The 18,826-nt window shown below is 42.6% G+C and overlaps 1 protein-coding gene and 1 pseudogene across 1 annotated transcript in view; one reads left to right on the top strand and one right to left on the bottom strand.

The window, feature by feature from the left end:
* The first annotated feature begins 4,888 nt into the window (after positions 1–4,888).
* Positions 4,889–18,826, top strand: part of LOC146174856 (neprilysin-1-like) — a 101,065-nt gene continuing 87,127 nt past the window's right edge. Inside the window, exons 1-4 of the mRNA XM_084585472.1 lie at positions 4,889–5,047; positions 10,642–10,713; positions 11,922–11,999; positions 14,753–14,883. Coding sequence (XP_084441598.1) covers positions 10,642–10,713; positions 11,922–11,999; positions 14,753–14,883 — 281 coding nt within the window. The 5' untranslated portion in view covers positions 4,889–5,047. The remainder of the gene's footprint in view (positions 5,048–10,641; positions 10,714–11,921; positions 12,000–14,752; positions 14,884–18,826) is intronic.
* Positions 7,781–7,844, bottom strand: LOC146174857 (U6 spliceosomal RNA; annotated as a pseudogene).

Raw genomic sequence — 18,826 nt, 5'->3', positions numbered from 1 at the left:
AACTGAATTTACTGTGCTTTCTTGCTCTACGCATGACGTTATTCTAGGTGCTGACTTTTTACGACAGCGTTGCGCAACTCTCGACTTCAACTGTGGCGGGATATCAATAAGCCCTAGCCTTCGATCGGCCCTCATAGAAGAATCACCGCCAAAGCCCTAAGAATTTTCTTTCTTGGAAGAGACCGTAGTTCCGGCGATGTCCGCCATCTTCATCGAAGTTGTATCCTCGGAAGCAGTTCCCTATGCAATCGACGCTCTTGTGGAACCAGCTTCTCTTGCTGGCGCGAAAAAGAATTTGTTGGGGATCCGTAGTGTTGTTCGAACGAACGGGGGCGGTGCCACGGTTTGTACTGTGAACCACATGAACGAACCTGCCGTATTGCCGCGTGGTTTGAAACTCGCCGACTTCGAAGAAGAACACCTTTCTATGCACATTGGCGCGATTAGTGACGGCGTCGCTCGTCCAACTAGACAGCCTGATAGTACTGATTCCCAGTTCCAGTCCGTGATAAATGAATCACTACCCACGAGCTACCACCGGATATTCATGGAAGTTCTTAAGAGACGTGTGGACGTGTTTGACTTTACTCGAGATCAGCATCAACCGATTCCACCTTCCCGCACCCATCACATGATCGACACTGGGTCTGCACACTAGATCAGACTGACGCCATACAGTGTACCGCCTTCAGAATGCAAGATAATTTACGAACAGGTCCGTGTTAAGAATAAATGGGGAATTATTCAGGAATCACCTAGCTCGTGGGCCACCCCAGTGGTTATCGTTATGTTGAAAAATACAAATCGCACAAGGCGATTTTGTGCAGACTATCGTCGTCTTAACACTGTCGCTAAGAAAGATGTTTATCCGCCGCCGCGCGTTGATGATGCAATGGACTGCATCCATCTAGCTTCCTACTTTTCCTCTGTTGATTTACGGTCCAGATACTGGCATATCCCGCTGCCTCCGAAAGACAAAGACTGGTTCGTGACTCCAGATGGGTGATATGAATTTAATGTGATGCCTTTCGGGCTATGCAACTCTCCGGCTACCTTTGAAAGATGGATTGACACCCTTTTGCGTGGACTGAAGTGTCAAATTGGCATGTGTTACCATGATGACGTGGTGATTTTCGGGAGGACATTCGCCGAGCATAACAGCCGTTTAGTTGTCCTTAACTGCATAGAGATAGCCGGCCTCGTGCAGAACCCTAAGAAGTGCCGCTTCGGTGAACGCCAGATCGTTGTGCTTGGATACCTGGTTGACAAAGACGGTGTTAGGCCCGACCTACGAAAGATTGAGTCTGTCAGCTGTGTCAAAGAGCCGAAGTTTTTGAAAGAACACAGGAGCTTCTTGGGACTTCGCTCTTACTTTCGGCGATTCATCCCCAAGTTTGCTGACGTAGCCTGCCTACTCACATGTCTTTTTCAGACAGATATTTCCTTCAAATGGATTCCCGAATGTGATTCTGCGCTTCGCCAGCTCAAGCTTCTTCTTACCTCGCGGCCCATACTACGTAATTTCAGCCCGACAGCTCCCGATGAACTCCACACTGACGCTAGTGGCATCGGGGTAGATGTTCTGCTCATACAACGACATGGAGGGAATCAACACGTTGTCGCTTATGCCAGTCACACCCTCAGCAAGTCTGAATGCAATTATACCGTGACGGAGCAAGAGTGCCTCGCTGTCGTTTTTGGCGTACAGCGGTTTTCGTTTGTACCGTCATGGACGTGCTTTTTCAGTTATCACTTATAATCATACGCATTTAATCATCATTTGTTTCCTCGTTCTTCTAAAGGTAATCACTGGGTCATTGTAAGCGTTGATCATTTCACGGGTTACTGTGAAACTGCCGCCATCCCTTCCGCTACCGCAGCTGACGTCTGTTGTTTTCTTCTTCGCGCTGTCGTCCTCCGTCATGGGCCTCCTCGTGTAATTATCAGTGACTATGACCGGCAGTATGCGGTAGATTTGCGGAATAGCTTCTACGCTTTTGTACTTGCCAATTGCGTCACTCTACACCGTACCATCCCCAAACAAATGGCTTCGTTTAACGCACATACCGGACACTGACGAACATGCTTGCGATGTATGTCGACTCTCAGCTCAAGAACTGGGATGACGTGCTTCCCTTTAATACATATGCCTATAACACCTCGAAGCATGAAACAACTTATAGTATATTTTTTCCTCTCCATGCCTGTCCACCTCGATGTTCTCTCGAAACTATTTTTCCGTTCTCTCTAGACACCGAGCCTTCTGTTTCGAGCACCAATATTTGCGGCGTCAGCATGTATGCTACCTTCCTGGCGACTTAGTATGGGTCTGGATGCCTGTCCACAAATGCACGTGGTTTGTCCCAGAAACTGTTGTCGCTCTACACAGTTGCATTTATTGTGCTCACACGCATCAATGACTTTAATTAGGTGGTGTCTCGCCAATGTTCCCAAGGCCGCCTCACTTGGAAAACACAAGTTGTCCATGTCGCAAGAATGAAGCGCTGCCACTCTCGGGACTCTGATGGACAGTCCTGCGGCTTCGTCTGCGTAGGGGGAAATGTTAGGCAGCGCTGAAGAGAGAAAAAAGGAAGTGTGAGGATGAAGAAGAGTCTAACCATCTGTTGGTTCGCGCACTAAGCTAAGGTGAAGTGCTTTGTAAATTAACCATAACAATATTATTCGCGTTGTTTCATTTAGACACGTTGATTGAAGAATCAGGCAAACAGTGAGGAAATCAATGGTGGTCCTAAATAATCAATGATAAAAATTTTTCGCATTTCCCTGTGGTTATTTTATAGCCCAGTAGCAGTTAAGCAGGGAAAGCGTAGCAGGGGGCGGCAGAAAGTTAGGTGGGCGGATGAGATTAAGAAGTTCGCAGGGGTCAAGTGGATGCAGCTAGCACAGAACCGTGTTAAGTGGAGAAATATGGGAGAGGCCTTCGCCCTGCAGTGGGTATAATCAGGCTGATGATGATGATGATGAGCAGTTAAGCTCCAACAGCATGCTCGAACTAAGGCTTTTACTATGGCCAATATTTTAAATTAGTATGTGAGACTTGCATGTGAGAAATATGCCTTCATAATTATGGTTGTGATTGCTTTCGTTTCACAATGTGTTCACTAATGAACGATTGGTCGAATAAATATAAACATGAACCGAGTTAAAAAAGGGTAGACGGGCTGGTGGATATTTTACTTTTGCTTTGTCATCGCACTCACATAGGGAATTCTACGATAATGTTACATGGCGAGAAGCAAGGAGACGGCACAAGAAGGTGGTGGGATGAAGGATAACGTAATGGCTAGCCGAGCGCCTAAGCATCTCTCGAGCCACAGCCGAGCTTCTTTGCCACACTTTTCGGGGCCCCCGAGCGATCGTCCCAATTGGTTCGTTGAAGTTGACGGTGGAGTCGGAAAAAACCACAGAATATTTTCTGTTGTTACGACAGAATTTCTGTGCGTTGTTTTGACGGAAAAATCTGTTGTGACAACAAAATGTTGTAGTAACATAAGAACTTTGTGTAGTTACAACAGCAATGTGCTACAGAACTACAAACAGCATTATACTACAGAAAAACTATACAACTACCGAAAAATACTACACAACTACAGAAAAATCTGATTTTTAAGACCGAAATAAAGAATATTTTGATGTCGTGACGGCGAGGATGTTCAAGAAAATATAGAAGAGATTGATGTGCTTGCCACCACGATGACAATGACCACCATGATTCTTGGGTGATCCACCTCCCCGTGAGCTCTTAAAAGCTATCCGCCACCAAAGCATCCATGGGACCCAGCATCGACCCACGGGATAGATGGGTCGAGGTCACGTCAGCCGGCTGGATGGGGCGGGGGTTGCGTATTGGTGTTTCGGTTCTTCGGGTCGATCGGGTTTCTGATCTGATCTAGTTACTGGTCAGCTCGTGTGTGCGCTGTGTCTTCAGATCCGGGCTGGTGGCTAGGCGGCGATAGTTGCGGCTGGTAGGGTCTGTGCAGGAAGGGCTGGGGCGAAGCTGCGCGGTGATATCCCACGGCTCTCGGTCGATGGTCCCGGAGTACAGGTGGCGTCGATGCTCCAAGGCGAGGATAGGAATGACGTACACCCCACCTCCAACCAAAATATTACATGGCGACATGCAAGAGAACGGCAGAACATGGCGACAGGATGAAGGATGACTTAATGGCTGGCCTAACGCTAGGGCTCCTAGGGTAGCTGCCGATCTTCTTCCCAACAATACGAAAAAATATCAACTGTGTCAATAATACAATAATGGCAGGGTTTGGGCGAGTTGGTTAGACATGTTAAACCTGGAAAGCGCATAAAAAACAACGGACAACAGCAAGTGTGTCTGTCTCTTGCTGTTGTCCGTTGTTTTTTATGCGCTTTCCAGGTTTAACGTGTCAATAATAATCGGCGTTCATCGCTGCCAATGGCAAATCCAAGCACGTTATTCAGAAATTGCTGCGTGTCACACTCCGTAAGCATAGTCCTGAGAAGAGTAGTGTTAAAATATAGTGATTGTGATGAGTGATTTAAAAAATTTTGAACATGTGGAAGAAATTTGCTTTTATTTGGGGGAATTCAATTGTTTCAGTTTTAATAAATAAGTGTTTCCAAGTTTTTCGGTATCCAACCTTTACTGACCGAAAGAATACGCACTAAGACACTTCAAGATCTAGATGTGGTATTCGTAACTAAAACCTGAAGTTGTGGTCTCGAGGGAATGTAGTCTTCTTATCGAACTTTTAAATTGAGATCTTTATAATTACACAGTTTTTAATATACTTTTTTTGGATACTAATTTCGTCTCTTTCATATGCCTCTTTTGTTTAAGTTTCCATACACTGCAAATTGTGCAACAAGACGTTTCACATTCCAGTTGCATTTTCTTCCTGCAAGTAGAATTGATGGATATAGGAACCGACACCGTGATGAGGTGCTAAAACGAATCATAAAACATATATCCAGCAGCCAACATGCTCAAGAACAGCTGAATAATTTCTGTGAAACTATTGCTGCCTTCGAGCATACGCTTCACAATGTAAGTAACAAAATGCTTCTTAAGTGTTGTCGGCGTGTAGTTAACGCTTAGTGGAAAAACTATTTCCTATCAGGATAGCACAAGCTAATGCTTGTTAATTGTTTAAACCTTTTCACGCTACATATGACGCACAAAGACGGCTCACATGTGCAATACAGACGCAGGCTGAAAACAAATCACATCTTGAAAGGAACTCTACATATAAAACGCACACAGACGGCTCAGATATGCAATACATACGCAGGCTGAAACAAAAATCGCATCTTGAAAGGAACTCATAAAATTGTGATTTCAAGGCCTCTATTGCGTCCTCCACTGCCGTGTCGTCTTAAAATGCAAACATAAATACCTAAGTATTTTCACTACATAGTTATCAGGCTTGTGCTATGATTGTCGATTTTGCAGCTAATACTCCACGTTAGGATATTGCCAAAGAAAGTACTGCAAAGAATTTATTTAGCTTGCATTCGGCAATGAAGATAATTAAAACATAGTTCAAAACTTTATATTGAAAGTGTTGTTTTAGAAACAAGCTGAAGTGATTATATCAATCAATGATAGTCGAATGCATGAAATGTGCAAAATAGCATGAAAAGCAATTTTAGGTAAGCATTTGAAATTCTGATTTAATCGCAGTTAAATAAACCGTGAGGTTTCTGAGGGGGCTCCTTGTCACGCACTTGCAGATTTGGGACGCATGATGCACCATTTATCCTGGCTGCACATTTATAACGTAGCTAATACAAGCTGTAGCTGAGCGCTACATTCGGTATTGCAGGTAATATTTCCCCGTACGCCATGAGTACCATTAGTTTACCCGTCTACCACGTATACGTAACATTCGTATACCGTTTACCTGCGCGGCTCATTTATATTGCATGTACTGCTCTCTTTTAAAAGAAAAAGGTAATAGCTTTAGGGCAAAAGATGCGAAGATTTTCCTGGCAGGAAGCATGACATGGTGTGGACTCAGGCTTTGGGAATATGTAATGTCGCCATTCATGCAATGACGGAAAGCTTCACCGCATTTTACTCATCTGTTCGGGGAGTGCACCGTGATATCGATATTTGCGCAGAAAGTATAAGCATGGTTTGCCTACAAGCTACATATGTTATCATTAAAGAATATAGGAAAACTTTTTAAATATGGTTTAGCGGAACAGTAACGCCCAAACTTATGTGGAGATCCCTGAAACTGGGAGGAATATTCTATACAGCGCTAATAAAAACAAATATTGGGCCATGTACTATTCGCATTCATGAAGATAGTCTTTTTTAAAACACTATGTTTCTCAAGCAGGGCACAAAAGTGTATTGGTAGAAGCTTATACAAGAAAGTAACCAACCTTTTCATGCATTTTGCGGGAGGCCGGGCCTCTCTCTGGCAGCCGGAAATAACACAAACATGCAATATCAAATAAAATGCGCCGCTACATCGGGTATCATTGAGACGATTGGTGAAGACTTTGAACTCAAACAAAATTAACATGTACATTCCAGCTATCGTTGGCTACCGACTGTCAAGGCAGAATAAATTTGAAAAGCTGAGAAGCACTATGAGAAATGTCGATTTATGCTAATAAATCGGCGAAAAGCAAGCGGTACAACATTGTTTTATTTGAAAATATCAAAGGTGCTATTAATATCCCAGCATTTTCGCCAGTCTGTAAGGATCTAAATACATGTTAGGGGTCGCAAGGAACTGTTCGTGCAAATGAACTCCTGAGATAGTATTGCAATATTGAAATAACATCAGCCTGAAGAGAGGTTTAAATAAAACCCTAAAACGCCAAATATTATGAGTTAAATCTTATAACAAAATTCAGAGATAGACATGGAGAACAGTGTGTGTATAAGCATATTCGTTATGCATTGAGGTGAATTTAGCACGTTGGAGGGGCTCTTCAGCTCACCTACTTGAAGTAGGCTTTGCCACTTGCAATGTCATCTGTTCTCATTAAATATTCGAAATGCCCTCATAGTCCCTACCCTCAGTAATTCATTCCTCATAAACAACCAGTTTCAGTTTGAGACAGGTTATACACTTCAATACTCTTATTCACATGTATATAAGAAGAGGGTTATGCTGCGAAGCATAAATATAAATGTGTTGGTGTCGAAATTCGTTTAGTCGCAGTACTGAAGATTGGGAAACGAATTTGTGTGGCCTTTCACTCAAACTATACAAGAAACCTAAGCGCCTCCCGAGGGAGGTGCTGCACATATATGTATATTATTGACCTCACTTCCGATGTGGGAAGCAATTGCACTGATTCGCAACTTAGCAGTGAGTTAACGGCTGTTGACTATTACTTGAATGAAGTCACTGATTGGAGATTTATAGATGCTAGGCACTAAAAATATCCTTCCTGCAATCATGGTTAACAAGAAAAAGGTGTTGATCAGAAGGAGCATATAGCTTCGACTATCCAGTAAGAATGTTGAAGAATTGGAAGACATCGTCAACTAATGAGATACCAAGAAAATAAGTTCTCGATTATGTATTTGGCGCAGCTTGAAACAAAATGCGCAATCTAGAGCACTTGTGATAGTTCAGATGTGAACGAGCTGGTTATTTAATAAGTTCTTTTTTTTTTCGAAAAGTTTGCCACGAGGCATAAGTTAAGAAAGGGGGAATGGGATGTAGGAGATAGAAAGTTAGAGGGAGTGAAGTCCAGTTGCACTTAGGCATTCGCAGAGGTTAGCGGTGTGTGGTTGTCCATTTTCCACTTCAAAAATGTGGAACGCTTCACGATTTTGGATGTCAACCTTGCGCAGGGGCCATGCTAATCTTCTAAAGACCCGCTCTGCAGAATGTATCATTCGCTGGAGGTGGCTAAGTCAGCGAAAACTCTCAAGAACAGTTGGTGATAGTCGCATTTTATATAACTAGCTACTAATTGGTCAGTGGCCTGCGTGACCACATCGTGCCGAATTGACAGGAGCTACCATTTCAAATTGTGTATTTTGCATAGAACGATAATACAGGGATAATAATAGAACAAACCAAGACGCTAAATCCAAAACCATACGTTGTACAACCTGAAATTGTGGCTGTTGCGTAGGTCCTGAACAAGGATGAATCATAACAGTTGGTCTTTCACGTAATCTAGAAGCTTCGTATTCGATGGTAATCAATAATGGCAAACTCGTAGGCCTGGAGAAACGTTTAGGTTTCCGACAAGGAAGACGAAGTGCGTTCAAGGGCTATAATTCTTGTTGCTTGGATTTATGGCTGTCTACATATGCATCTTCAATCATGTCTGTAAAATGTGTCTCAACCTTCTTGATGTAGTCGTGCCTAGCCGCAACACAAGTTGATCCTCAGAAGTGGACTCAACCTTCTAAGTTATTCTGAGCTACATCGACAGTCGCATCCCCGCAGTCACTGAACACCCCCGTGACCTCGCGACTTTTTGCAAACATGGAAATATAGAGGCGGAGGATAGCCTCGCTATATACAAAGGGCTTACCACACATCACGATGTAACACTACAGTTATGTTGTAAAACGTGATATGCCTGTAATATGTTGCCCTTGTTTTCGGACCCAAAAGGACAGTCTCACAATTTTTCAGGTTGTTGTTTTCGCGCCGTTGTCCCGAAACTTGACAATAAAACCAATAGCCCATGAAAGTCTTCTTGCAGGCATAGGTTCCATGCCCTGTTCAGTGCTCTAATTGGCTAACAGCTCGCGACTATGAATGGCTTCGCGTACCGTGCACCGATGGGCACAAAGTCTTGCGTTTCATGCGTTCATAAAGTATTAGCCTATGCCTCAGATCCGATAGCATGCCATTTTAGTGTGACTAGTTGCGTCTCATCTTTAAATGTATAGGCAATGACGAGGCCTCTCTTCTCATTTAAAAGGACGGTAATATGCTTGATGGAATCTTTTTTTGAATGTCGCCACATGAAGAAATTGATGAGCCGCTACTCCAGCCACGCGTTCATGGGTCTGCCGAATACAGATGCGACGGGGTTTTGCGCCGACTGACACCCCAGTGCTCGACACTGACATCTGAAAGCGTGACGCGAATTGAAAGTCCTCAAGGAGAGGCCAGATCACTTTCCCCACACAGGCGCCCCATCAAGCACCTACAACCTCCTAACTTCAATCTCGCTTGTGGTAAGGGTTCTAAAATCATGTGTTTTTAAACAGGGCGCTCCATCATTTCCCTAGACGGTTGCGGCATTGCCTTGGTCCTCAGCCCTCTTAATAAATACTGTCAATCAGGAAATCCGCCTAGCGGAAAACTCCAGATAGCAGGCATATGTGTTTTATTTTTCCCTATTATGGCCTTTTCTTTCACACTGCTGAATGAATCCGCTCGTCGTTGACCGATCACCGCCATCTGGGATATGCCAATTGCGTTTCTCCTCTTAAGCGCTTTGACCCACACTACTGCAGCCCCGACCTGGACATCCTTCTTACCAAACGCTCGTTGTTAACCCAGCTCCGCCGAGCTCCATGACGCTGTTTTCTTCTCCTCTTCTGTCTTCCCCCTAGGAACCATCCGGCTCTGAGTGCTGCCAGTGGCTGCGTTTTGAAACGGCCAGAACGTCTCCAGTTGCGACTTTTATCAAATTTGAACTAATCTGTTCTATTGCGGCGCTGTCGAGGCTCCATCTTTCTAAAGTTCATTCGGTCTATTCAAAAATGATAGCTTTGCTGATGAAAGCCCCTAACGCTCTAGACAATAGATTTATATTCCCTGCCGTTGCATCAACTACAGTTTTAGAGGTTAAGCTCGGCTACTCATGGCTAAACTTCACATTTCGCCAAATTGTTATCAATGACCTTGACTTACTACTTGTAGCTGTTCGCCGAAAAGTAAGACTGATATTTTGCCTTCTATTACCAAACAACCAAACTAAAAAATAATTGGGCAATTTATAGGCGCTGTTAAAGACTATCCTGTCACTCCTAAGGCCAAACTTGAGTGTCTATATAATTCAACCACCCTATTTTCTTCAACCTTGCTGTAACAAAAAAATATATGTTTAACACATTTTCGTCGTATCGCGAGTTTTAAGGCCTATTTAATTACCAGTATGTTTTGCTCGGTTTTAATTTTGGTTTTCAGAGCACGGTGTACAACTCACTTGAGGTAAAATGTTTCAAAAAGGATAGAAGATCTGCTCCGTAATATTGATTTGCAGGTTAAACCCTAATCGTAATTTTTAGGGTAAAATCTTCATTTTCCGTCTAAAAAGTAATTACATTGATCACTGCAGTTTTTCTCGTTACTTTCACTGTCTTCAAGCGACGTAGAAAAAAACAGTTACTCAAGTGCACATAGCCGTGGTTTCGTGCTGAGACAGCATCGTAATTTCAGGAATGAGCACTATGATATTTCCATTTCAAACTCTTAGCATTCTTATTTTAGCATAGTAGTTGCATAGCTTTTCAAAACGTCATGCGCTAAGTAACCACCACATATTTTCCACGCATGCAAGTTTTGCAATTTATCACTGAAGACGATGATAAATTATTTCCTGCATGGATTCATCATGTTTCTGTAACATGAAATGATATGCTACAATGTTGAAGTTGATGAACTTTCTTCTTTATGTTAATTGTGGCGCTTTCAGATGGTAAAAGATGATCGCTGCCGAAGTTTCGACTACTACTTTAATCAAGTATTTGTTAACAATCGAAATCCGGTAAGTTCTAATTTTATTCATCGTGCACAACATTTTTAAATATTTGATACATGAGTAGATTATATTCCTGGCAGTTACACACAAACCTTGATCGAGCGCAACTTCCTCTTCGTCCTACTCCACGCGAAGAAAATACTGCCAATGTATGAGGGGATACCCAGACCTATAACGGCGCCCTAATTCCAAACGGCGACCAAAATAATTCACGCTAAGGAAAAAACATGCAGCTGCGCAAATTGATTTAAAGTTGTGTATATTTCTTTTGAAATTATGGGGATAAGAGATGCGCGCCTGATCATTCACGCGCCGCCAGCGATTGTTCTCATTATACCACCGTCGCCGACGCAAATAAGGCCACAGGAGCGAACCTATCGGCTAGCCAGGGCCCTTGTTTTCATTTGGCTCGCCATTTAAGTAGTTATCAAATGCTAACGCTACTTTTGTTTCATTTCAACTACACCTGGGAAGTAAAATGGGAGTTTCCGGCTTTGGGTCCTGCGCATCGTCTCACATGGCGGTGGACACCCAAAACAAACCGTCACTCTTAACGTATGTGCACATGAGGGTGTTCCCAGGTTGGATTGGATTCTTGGAGTTGATGTGGCCGGCCACTGTTGCTTATGGGCGGTACTTACTAATGATAGGGAAAGGGGCAGGGGGCGCGTTCCCTGATCGAAGCGGAATCTGAAATTAATAGCGAAAGGAATTGGGGAGCGGGAAGGGGGCCGGGGAAGAGGGCGCATGCACGGTTGAAGCGCTTGCTCGGAAATTTAAAGTAGTTTCCTGTTTCAAAATACTGTAATAATAGTGTGGACATTTTTGAGCACACATTAGTAAATGCATCGGTGTTATTAATAAATAATAAGCAATCGGGGCAGATGGCACATTTCTTTCCAGTTTACACAAGTGGTGGAAATGAATAGTAAGATTATGGAGATATCAATAATCGTTCTCTCCAGGGATATAAACTGCACGTTGAAAATTATCAGTAAGAAGTGTTTGAATAAAGAACAGTTCAAGTTCATCTTGAGCGTGGCTCTGGCAGCAATTTCGACTATGTCAGGCCATTTTGTTCTCTGCAGCCGCAGCAGATTTGCAGTTTGTTAAGAACGCGCATAATATATTTTTCTTTCACACTGGTTTTTCGTTTTGCACCAAATACCAATTGCGCGTATTGAAGTTAAATTTGCTCTTCTTTTTTTTTAAAGGATATTAGGCCACAATATGCCAATCATTGCTTTGGAACGGCGAAGACAATTGGCTCTTGGGAAGTAGAGGCTCCGAACGTAAGATATATTTTGCAAAAATATTGTCCTTTTTGTACACGAATACCAAAGGGTTAAAAAGCACACATCTATTTAAAATAGGCCTGCATCCAGCTACTCGAAAAATATAAATTGAAGGATTAAGCTTTTATTGCTTGAGTCCTTGCAAGCGCCTTGACGGTCTTTGAGGGTTGCCAGCCAACAGAGTAGGCAATGGTAGATCACGGTGTTGAAATGTATGCTGTATAGGTATAGTCTCCACACTGAAAGCAAAGACAATAGCCAGGCATTTCTTTTCTGTGGAAGAGCAGTACCCGATCTCGGGTTATGCAGGCGCAACCCCTGAGGCTGTATTATCTTTCTTCCACTACGGGAACGGTGGGGCTACTCCTGGCGTCCCGGAGAGCTGTACTGACAAAGCAGCGGTGATTGGAAGCTGCTTGGGCCAGGGCCGGCATGTGAAATGAATTCTGTGGTTTCCAGCGAGAGCTGTCCAGGCATCGGACAGAAGCCATCAAAAAGATACCCACGTAGGGCCAATTTCTTATGGAGGCACCTGCGATAGATATGTCTAACCTCGCAGCAATATTAGCACAGCGGTCACGGCCGGGGGTCGCCTGGCAGCAATCCTTTGAAAGCCTCAGCGTTGTTTGGCCGGCCGGTAAGACACATGGGTAGCCGGTGTGTAATTCGGCACATAGCGTCGAGCAGAAGGAGTTCGTCTCAAGTTCCAAGACGGTTGTGTAGCTGAGAAGGGTGTGGTCATATCTAGCGCCTGTTGTACTCCGCGCCTGAGGTGAGAAATCGTGGCCACCTGTGGCTCTGTTGTGACCGGCAGGTATTTTTTGTCCCTTCCCGCAAATTTGTCCCTTCCCGAAAATCGTATCACGCAGAGGTTCTGTGGAAACTAACACGGTTGCACTTGCACTAGATAATGGACTCAGTTTTGCGCTGGTACATCCGTGCTCATATGTCAAGTACCTTTGCGATGACGGTAGCTTCTGTGTACGCTGAACGTTTCCGAAAAGAACATGATTAATGAAATCAGCCACCCTTAGCTGCTCCCTAATAACGATGTAAGCAAACAGCTGCTTGACACCCTTCTCCAAAATGCGTTTTTCTTTATCTTCTGGCGTGGCGGGGTACACGCGACAAAAAAGGCTCTTCATCTCTTCGAAATACACCGCAACACTTTGGTTGAGATTCTTCATTCGGCTGCGTATACGCAGAGCTGTTTTCCTTGTCAAATGGGCTAGGTAACGTTTTCCTTGAATGTGTCCGATTTTTGAAGTAGGGCTTTGAAGCTATAAAATCATGTACTTGCAGAATATTCCAGTGCAAATTTAATATGGTGCTACCCGTAATCAATGTTCAAGTATTTGAAGACAGCCACCCTGTCGAACTACACTACCTTGGCGTTCTCATGAGGCAGGCAGTGCAAACATACTAAATTTCGCTGATACTGAAGCAAGGTCGTATTGTTCAATACTGGCGGACGCACTGCGCTAGCGCCAACGTTTCGTGTCATCTTGGGGTCAGAATGAGGACAACAGTCGAGAGATGCACCTTGAACTCGGTAGCTGCTCTGAAGCACTGCAGTCTCTACTTCAGTTATGTGTCCTTGGCTTCATTCTCGGCTGGCAAGGGGCATCCGTTGTATAAAAGCAGTACCCAACACCCCTCAAAAATGATACGTAGACGAGAACCCTCACAGGTGCATCCGAAAAAGATTAAACAGATTCGGGACGGCATGATTAATTGATAACTTTCGAACTCTTTTTAAAGCTGGCGCACTTGTTTTCTGCGGTTTCGGTGCCCTCCTACTATATACTCACTTTGTATCAAAGGATGTTTATTACCGTATTTGCCTTATTGTATCTTATTCGTCCATTCAGAGGCAAACCTTGGTCTGCGATGTTTCATAAGAAAGCGTGGCATCACCAGGAACGGGATAAAAAATATGTGTTTAGAAGAAGGCTAAGGAACGTATTAGCATCCCTAAAATGCGTTTCATATTCAACTTTATTCTAGGTATAGGTACTTCGTAAGGACATTGCGCTTATTTCGGCGTTCGGCTACATTCCGAAACAATAGATAAAATATAAAACTAAACGAGAACAGCGGGGTGGCGGTTCAGCTTTAGTGCGCAAATATCGCAATGTTTTTCTGTTACTACATTTCCTGCAAGAAATCTGGTGCGACATCCAATCTGTAAAGCCGTTTATAATTTCATTTGCGAGAGCAGCACCAACGTTTTGCACTTGGACAGGTATAATATTTGCGGTGCTTTTAATCCGGACTAACACTAATTGCCGCAACTAGAAAAACTATTCGAGGATCACAGAAAAAATTTATTTTTTTGTAAAACAAGACAAGTTGCAGTTGCAAAATAGGCAGATATAAAATTATGCTCAATATTTCTGCTTCTTTGTGTGCGCAATGCAAAAGTCCGTATAAAAGAAACCCACTGACATACTCAAAATTTTGATCTCATACAGCATGATTTTAGGCATGCTTTTTATATGTAAATAATGCGTCCTGCACCGGTTGGCTTATACAATTTTGCACTTGAATGGAGTTTTACGTTAGTGCGCATGACGTCTTGGTGTCATTGATCAACGAATGCATATTTGTGATATAATAGTAACTGGTTTCCGCATTTACTACCGGGCGGAAAAGTTCCGCGAATATAAGCTATGTTTTATAAAAACATAAATATATGTAACAAAGTTAACAAGGGAGACTTTACGCACTTTTCAAATTCTTTTTTGCAGATTCCTCTTTTCTCTGCAATGACAAAAATATTTTCGCAAGTCAGTGATAACGTAACGGAAGGCGACACCGTAAGAATACACACTCAAGGATACTACAAAAGGATAAATGAATTCCTTGAAGGATCTGACCCGTAAGTTATCTTATTGAGCATAGATTTCGCAATCACAAGCTTTCGCTAACACATCTAATAGAAGAAAAACATTTTAAATGGGGCCAGAAGGTCTTTCGAAAAGGTGTTTCTCAGAATGTAGGATTCCCGTAAAAGCCTACGTTTAATATAAAGGAGGTAAAAATAATGCTTCCCTATTTGAGTGTGACCCAGCACTCTTATAAATGACTCATTATATACGTTCAGAAAAGAACAAGTTGTTGGTGAGAGTTGGTTTGATGCGAAATCGCCAAAATTGCTTATTCTAACCCAAATTCAGGCTTTGCTGTTTGCGTAGCGAGTGTAGTGAGATTGGCATTGAAATAGGCCTTTTACAGCATGGAGGATACCACCGATCCTATATATAATTATCAAATACTTTACCGTGAGCGAAAAACTAGGGCCCCAACTCTAGCGAAGAGAACAGTTCAAGAATTAACAATTGAATATTTTCAATTTCGGATTTCCTTAACCGACTTGAGCGCTATATACCGGATCTTTACACTTTTTTCTCGGGCTAGTGCGCAATCCTTGGTGCTACATGAAGGATCCAGAACCTTGTTTATACCAGGTGTACGGTCAACAGACCGCTAAAACAGCAATGCGTGGCGGTTCTGTACATTCACTAGGACATCTCTTTGCTAGGAAGAATCACGTGCAGAAAACGCTTGTTGAATAATGTATTTAATGTATTTCAGCGTTCACTTCAGGCATAACTAGGTTTTTCACTTCTTGCTCAGGGTAGTGCAGTTATCAGTGGGAGGAGAGTAAATTTCAGCATGGTAAAATGAAAGAGAATGGCGCTCGAACCAAAGTTCTGTTAATGACAACACAAGAAGGGCACCAAATTCTGATCAACTATTTCGTGTGTCCACTTCAATCATCCCACCAACCAAAACTACGCACCGACCACTGGCACGAGTGCTCCTTTTTTGGTTAGCCGGAAACGTTTTACACAATGTGAATAGCAATGTTCTCTATCAAATAAAAGTTAATAGGAAAATATTATCAGCCATAAGGTATGAAACTTTGATCACTTTATTTGTGCTACTTCGTATTTTATGATTCCCTCATGGCACAGTTGGGATTACCCGTTAAGTCTGAGAAGGTACTTTCGCTTACCAGTGATTATAGAGCAACTCAACTTTTCCGCTAGAAATCATAGCTGCAGAAAAGAACATAGATGAAGTAATTATTAAAGTACAAACACTGACATGTTGCTTTGTAAGACAAAGTAAGTTTTGTCGCATAGAAACCGACATTGAACATGAGAAGGAGTACCATGAAATCAACGCGGTTTCCTGATGTACAATGCCAAGAAGAGCAAAACATTATGGGTGACGTTTAGGCTTCACTTTTAAGCGATAACTACGAGCCCACAAATAAAGGTCCGCTTTAAGAATGCCGTACGAATGTGCATGCCTGTCCTAGTATTAACGTAAATACAAGGGTCCAGGTAGGCTGATTTTATTTGAAGTCTCCCATGTGAAAGCATACCATCGACTTGACAGCTTCTGCCCAAAGTGTCTTCAGGCAAACGTACACGTCCAGTCTCTGCGCTGCCATGTCAGCTGCCAGCTATCGCCTGGCAGCGCCATGTTTGATGTTTCGCTCAAGACGCCAAAGCCGACGCTGATGCCAGGTTTTGTGTGAACGAGGCTTTTGATGCTATCGCGCTCAATTGCTTTGTCTTTCTTTGGATCTCAGTGTCGGCTCCCATAAAAGTGTATTGTCAAATGCGCTTGGTGGTAAAATATATTCCTCGTCTGAACGTGCGTTTCGACATCAGAACTCCGCTAGAAGCTGATCAGAAGCTGATTTGAACAAATTTAGGGAACTGGGATCGGTTTGGTTCCAAACGCTTAAATACCATAATACTTTATTTTCATCCTCAACTAATATTGCGGAATGTACCACTTATTATCCGTTTCATTTTATATGGTGGATAACATATTACCTGTTATTTTTCTTTTTGCTTGATTACTATTTATTATAATTTTCAGAGGGCATTTATTAGTTTTCTCTTAGCAATGTATCGCCGTTCCAAGAAAAAAAATGTGTTAGTTCGTGTGCAACACTCTGGAAGCTCATGAATAAATCTGTTTCATGTCATTTGTTCAATCGGTTGAATATTTAGGTCAGGTAAATCAAAATAGGAACTATTTACTTATATCCTTGAGCATTGTAAATAACATTGCTTTAAGGGCAAAGATAACGGTAAATTTTAGAAAATGGAACAAAATTATATCTTTCGGTGAAATAAGCTCGCGAAAACGGTGGAGCTCTTACTTCATGTACGTCGTATTGAAATATAGTATTTTCGACGTAAGCAAGGGCGCGTAAACACTGCATTCTTCAATGCTGTCATAATTAGCATCAGCCGGCAATATCGTCTCCAAGCCGTAGGTCTCTCCAGTACTCAAACAATCAACCCTGCCTTGCGCTAGCTGCATCCACATGACGTCTCGAAAATTCTAATCTCATCCGCCAACCTAATTATCTGCTGCGCAGGCTTTCCTTTCATATGATGCTAGTTTGTTACCCTTAGCGGCCCATATGAGTATTCTCTCCGCATTACAAGACATTGCCATGCCCATTTCATCAGCTTGGTTTTAACTAGAATGTCAATACTGGAGTCATTTTTGACATACTCTACGCCACCTATCTCTTGAAGAGGCCTGAAATGCTTCTTATAATAAAGTTCTACTGCAAGATATTCATAGTGGTCGTCTCGGCGAGCATTAGACTAAACTTTGAAAGCTTTGCGTGTGGCGACAATATGCATGTAATTTGAAATGTACTCCTGGCCACTGCGCTCAAACTATTAGGGCGTCGCATCCACGAGCGCGAACCTCCCCAGTGACGTCAATGAAGCTGCTGGGTGCGCACGCTTTTTGGACGCTCCGAATTTAGATGAGCGGGAAGGGGTGATTGTGGAACCGTCGTGACTCCTTTTCTTCACTTTTCTTGCGCTCTGACCTAGTTTAGGTTGATGGAGGAGCGGAAGTGCTTTATTTCTGATCGCCCTTATGTTCGGTGCCATGAAGCTAGCCTAAACATTTCTGCATTGCGAACATACTAATGGGACACCTATTTCTTTTCATGAATACATTTTAGTAAATAGCTTTTCACTGGTGCATCAATTTTAGTAAATAGCATTTTATTGGCCCTTTAAAGTTCCTCCTACAATTTTTCGCTTAATTTCTTCCTACATTTTCCTCAACTTAAGTAGAACTCTTCGTTAAACTGCACAATTGACCTCGTTGGTTAGTACTGGTGACGCGCCTGAGATATATTTCCTCTTGAGAAATACCGGTAAACTGCTACTGATTAGGTGCGAGTAATAGCCATACGTACTCAATTTCTATTTTATTCGCCTCCTTATTTTGCTTTTGTGATCCCCACATACGGTTGCTACTTGTCCTAAGCCCAAATAATCGCCTACCACTTCTAATGATTCGCTAACTATTGTAAACCGATTTTCCATTTCGATGATGTTGAAAGTATCCTTCTCTTGTCTACATAAATTTCACGCCTACCTTCCTGCTACTGTTAGGGTCAGTACTCATATTTTACAATCCGTTGCCTGAGTGATTTAGCATGGTATTGTAATCACAGACATTCTCTATCAATCCATATCTGTAACTGCCCATTATTCAAGTCAACATAGAATGTTATTGAATATTCTTCAATATGTGGTATCAGAATAGTGGAGTTTGCGATATATGTACCATAATCGCTGAGCACACTTGCGAATTTGAAGTTCGAAGTCGTATACAAAACGTGTTTGACACTAACCGCATTCCAGCAAGAAATGCTTCAAAGGAAGATCAAGTGGCTACACAAAATGTTTCATTAATTGACGTTGTAGCCTATACAAAAGGCATTCGGAAGACAGATTCATTTTTATTGTTCGAATAACCAT

The sequence above is a fragment of the Amblyomma maculatum genome, chromosome 11 (genome assembly GCF_055883805.1).
Source record: "Amblyomma maculatum isolate TAMU_Amacu chromosome 11, ASM5588380v1, whole genome shotgun sequence".
NCBI lineage: Eukaryota > Metazoa > Arthropoda > Arachnida > Ixodida > Ixodidae > Amblyomma > Amblyomma maculatum.
This window is presented reverse-complemented; position numbering and strand designations above follow the sequence as displayed.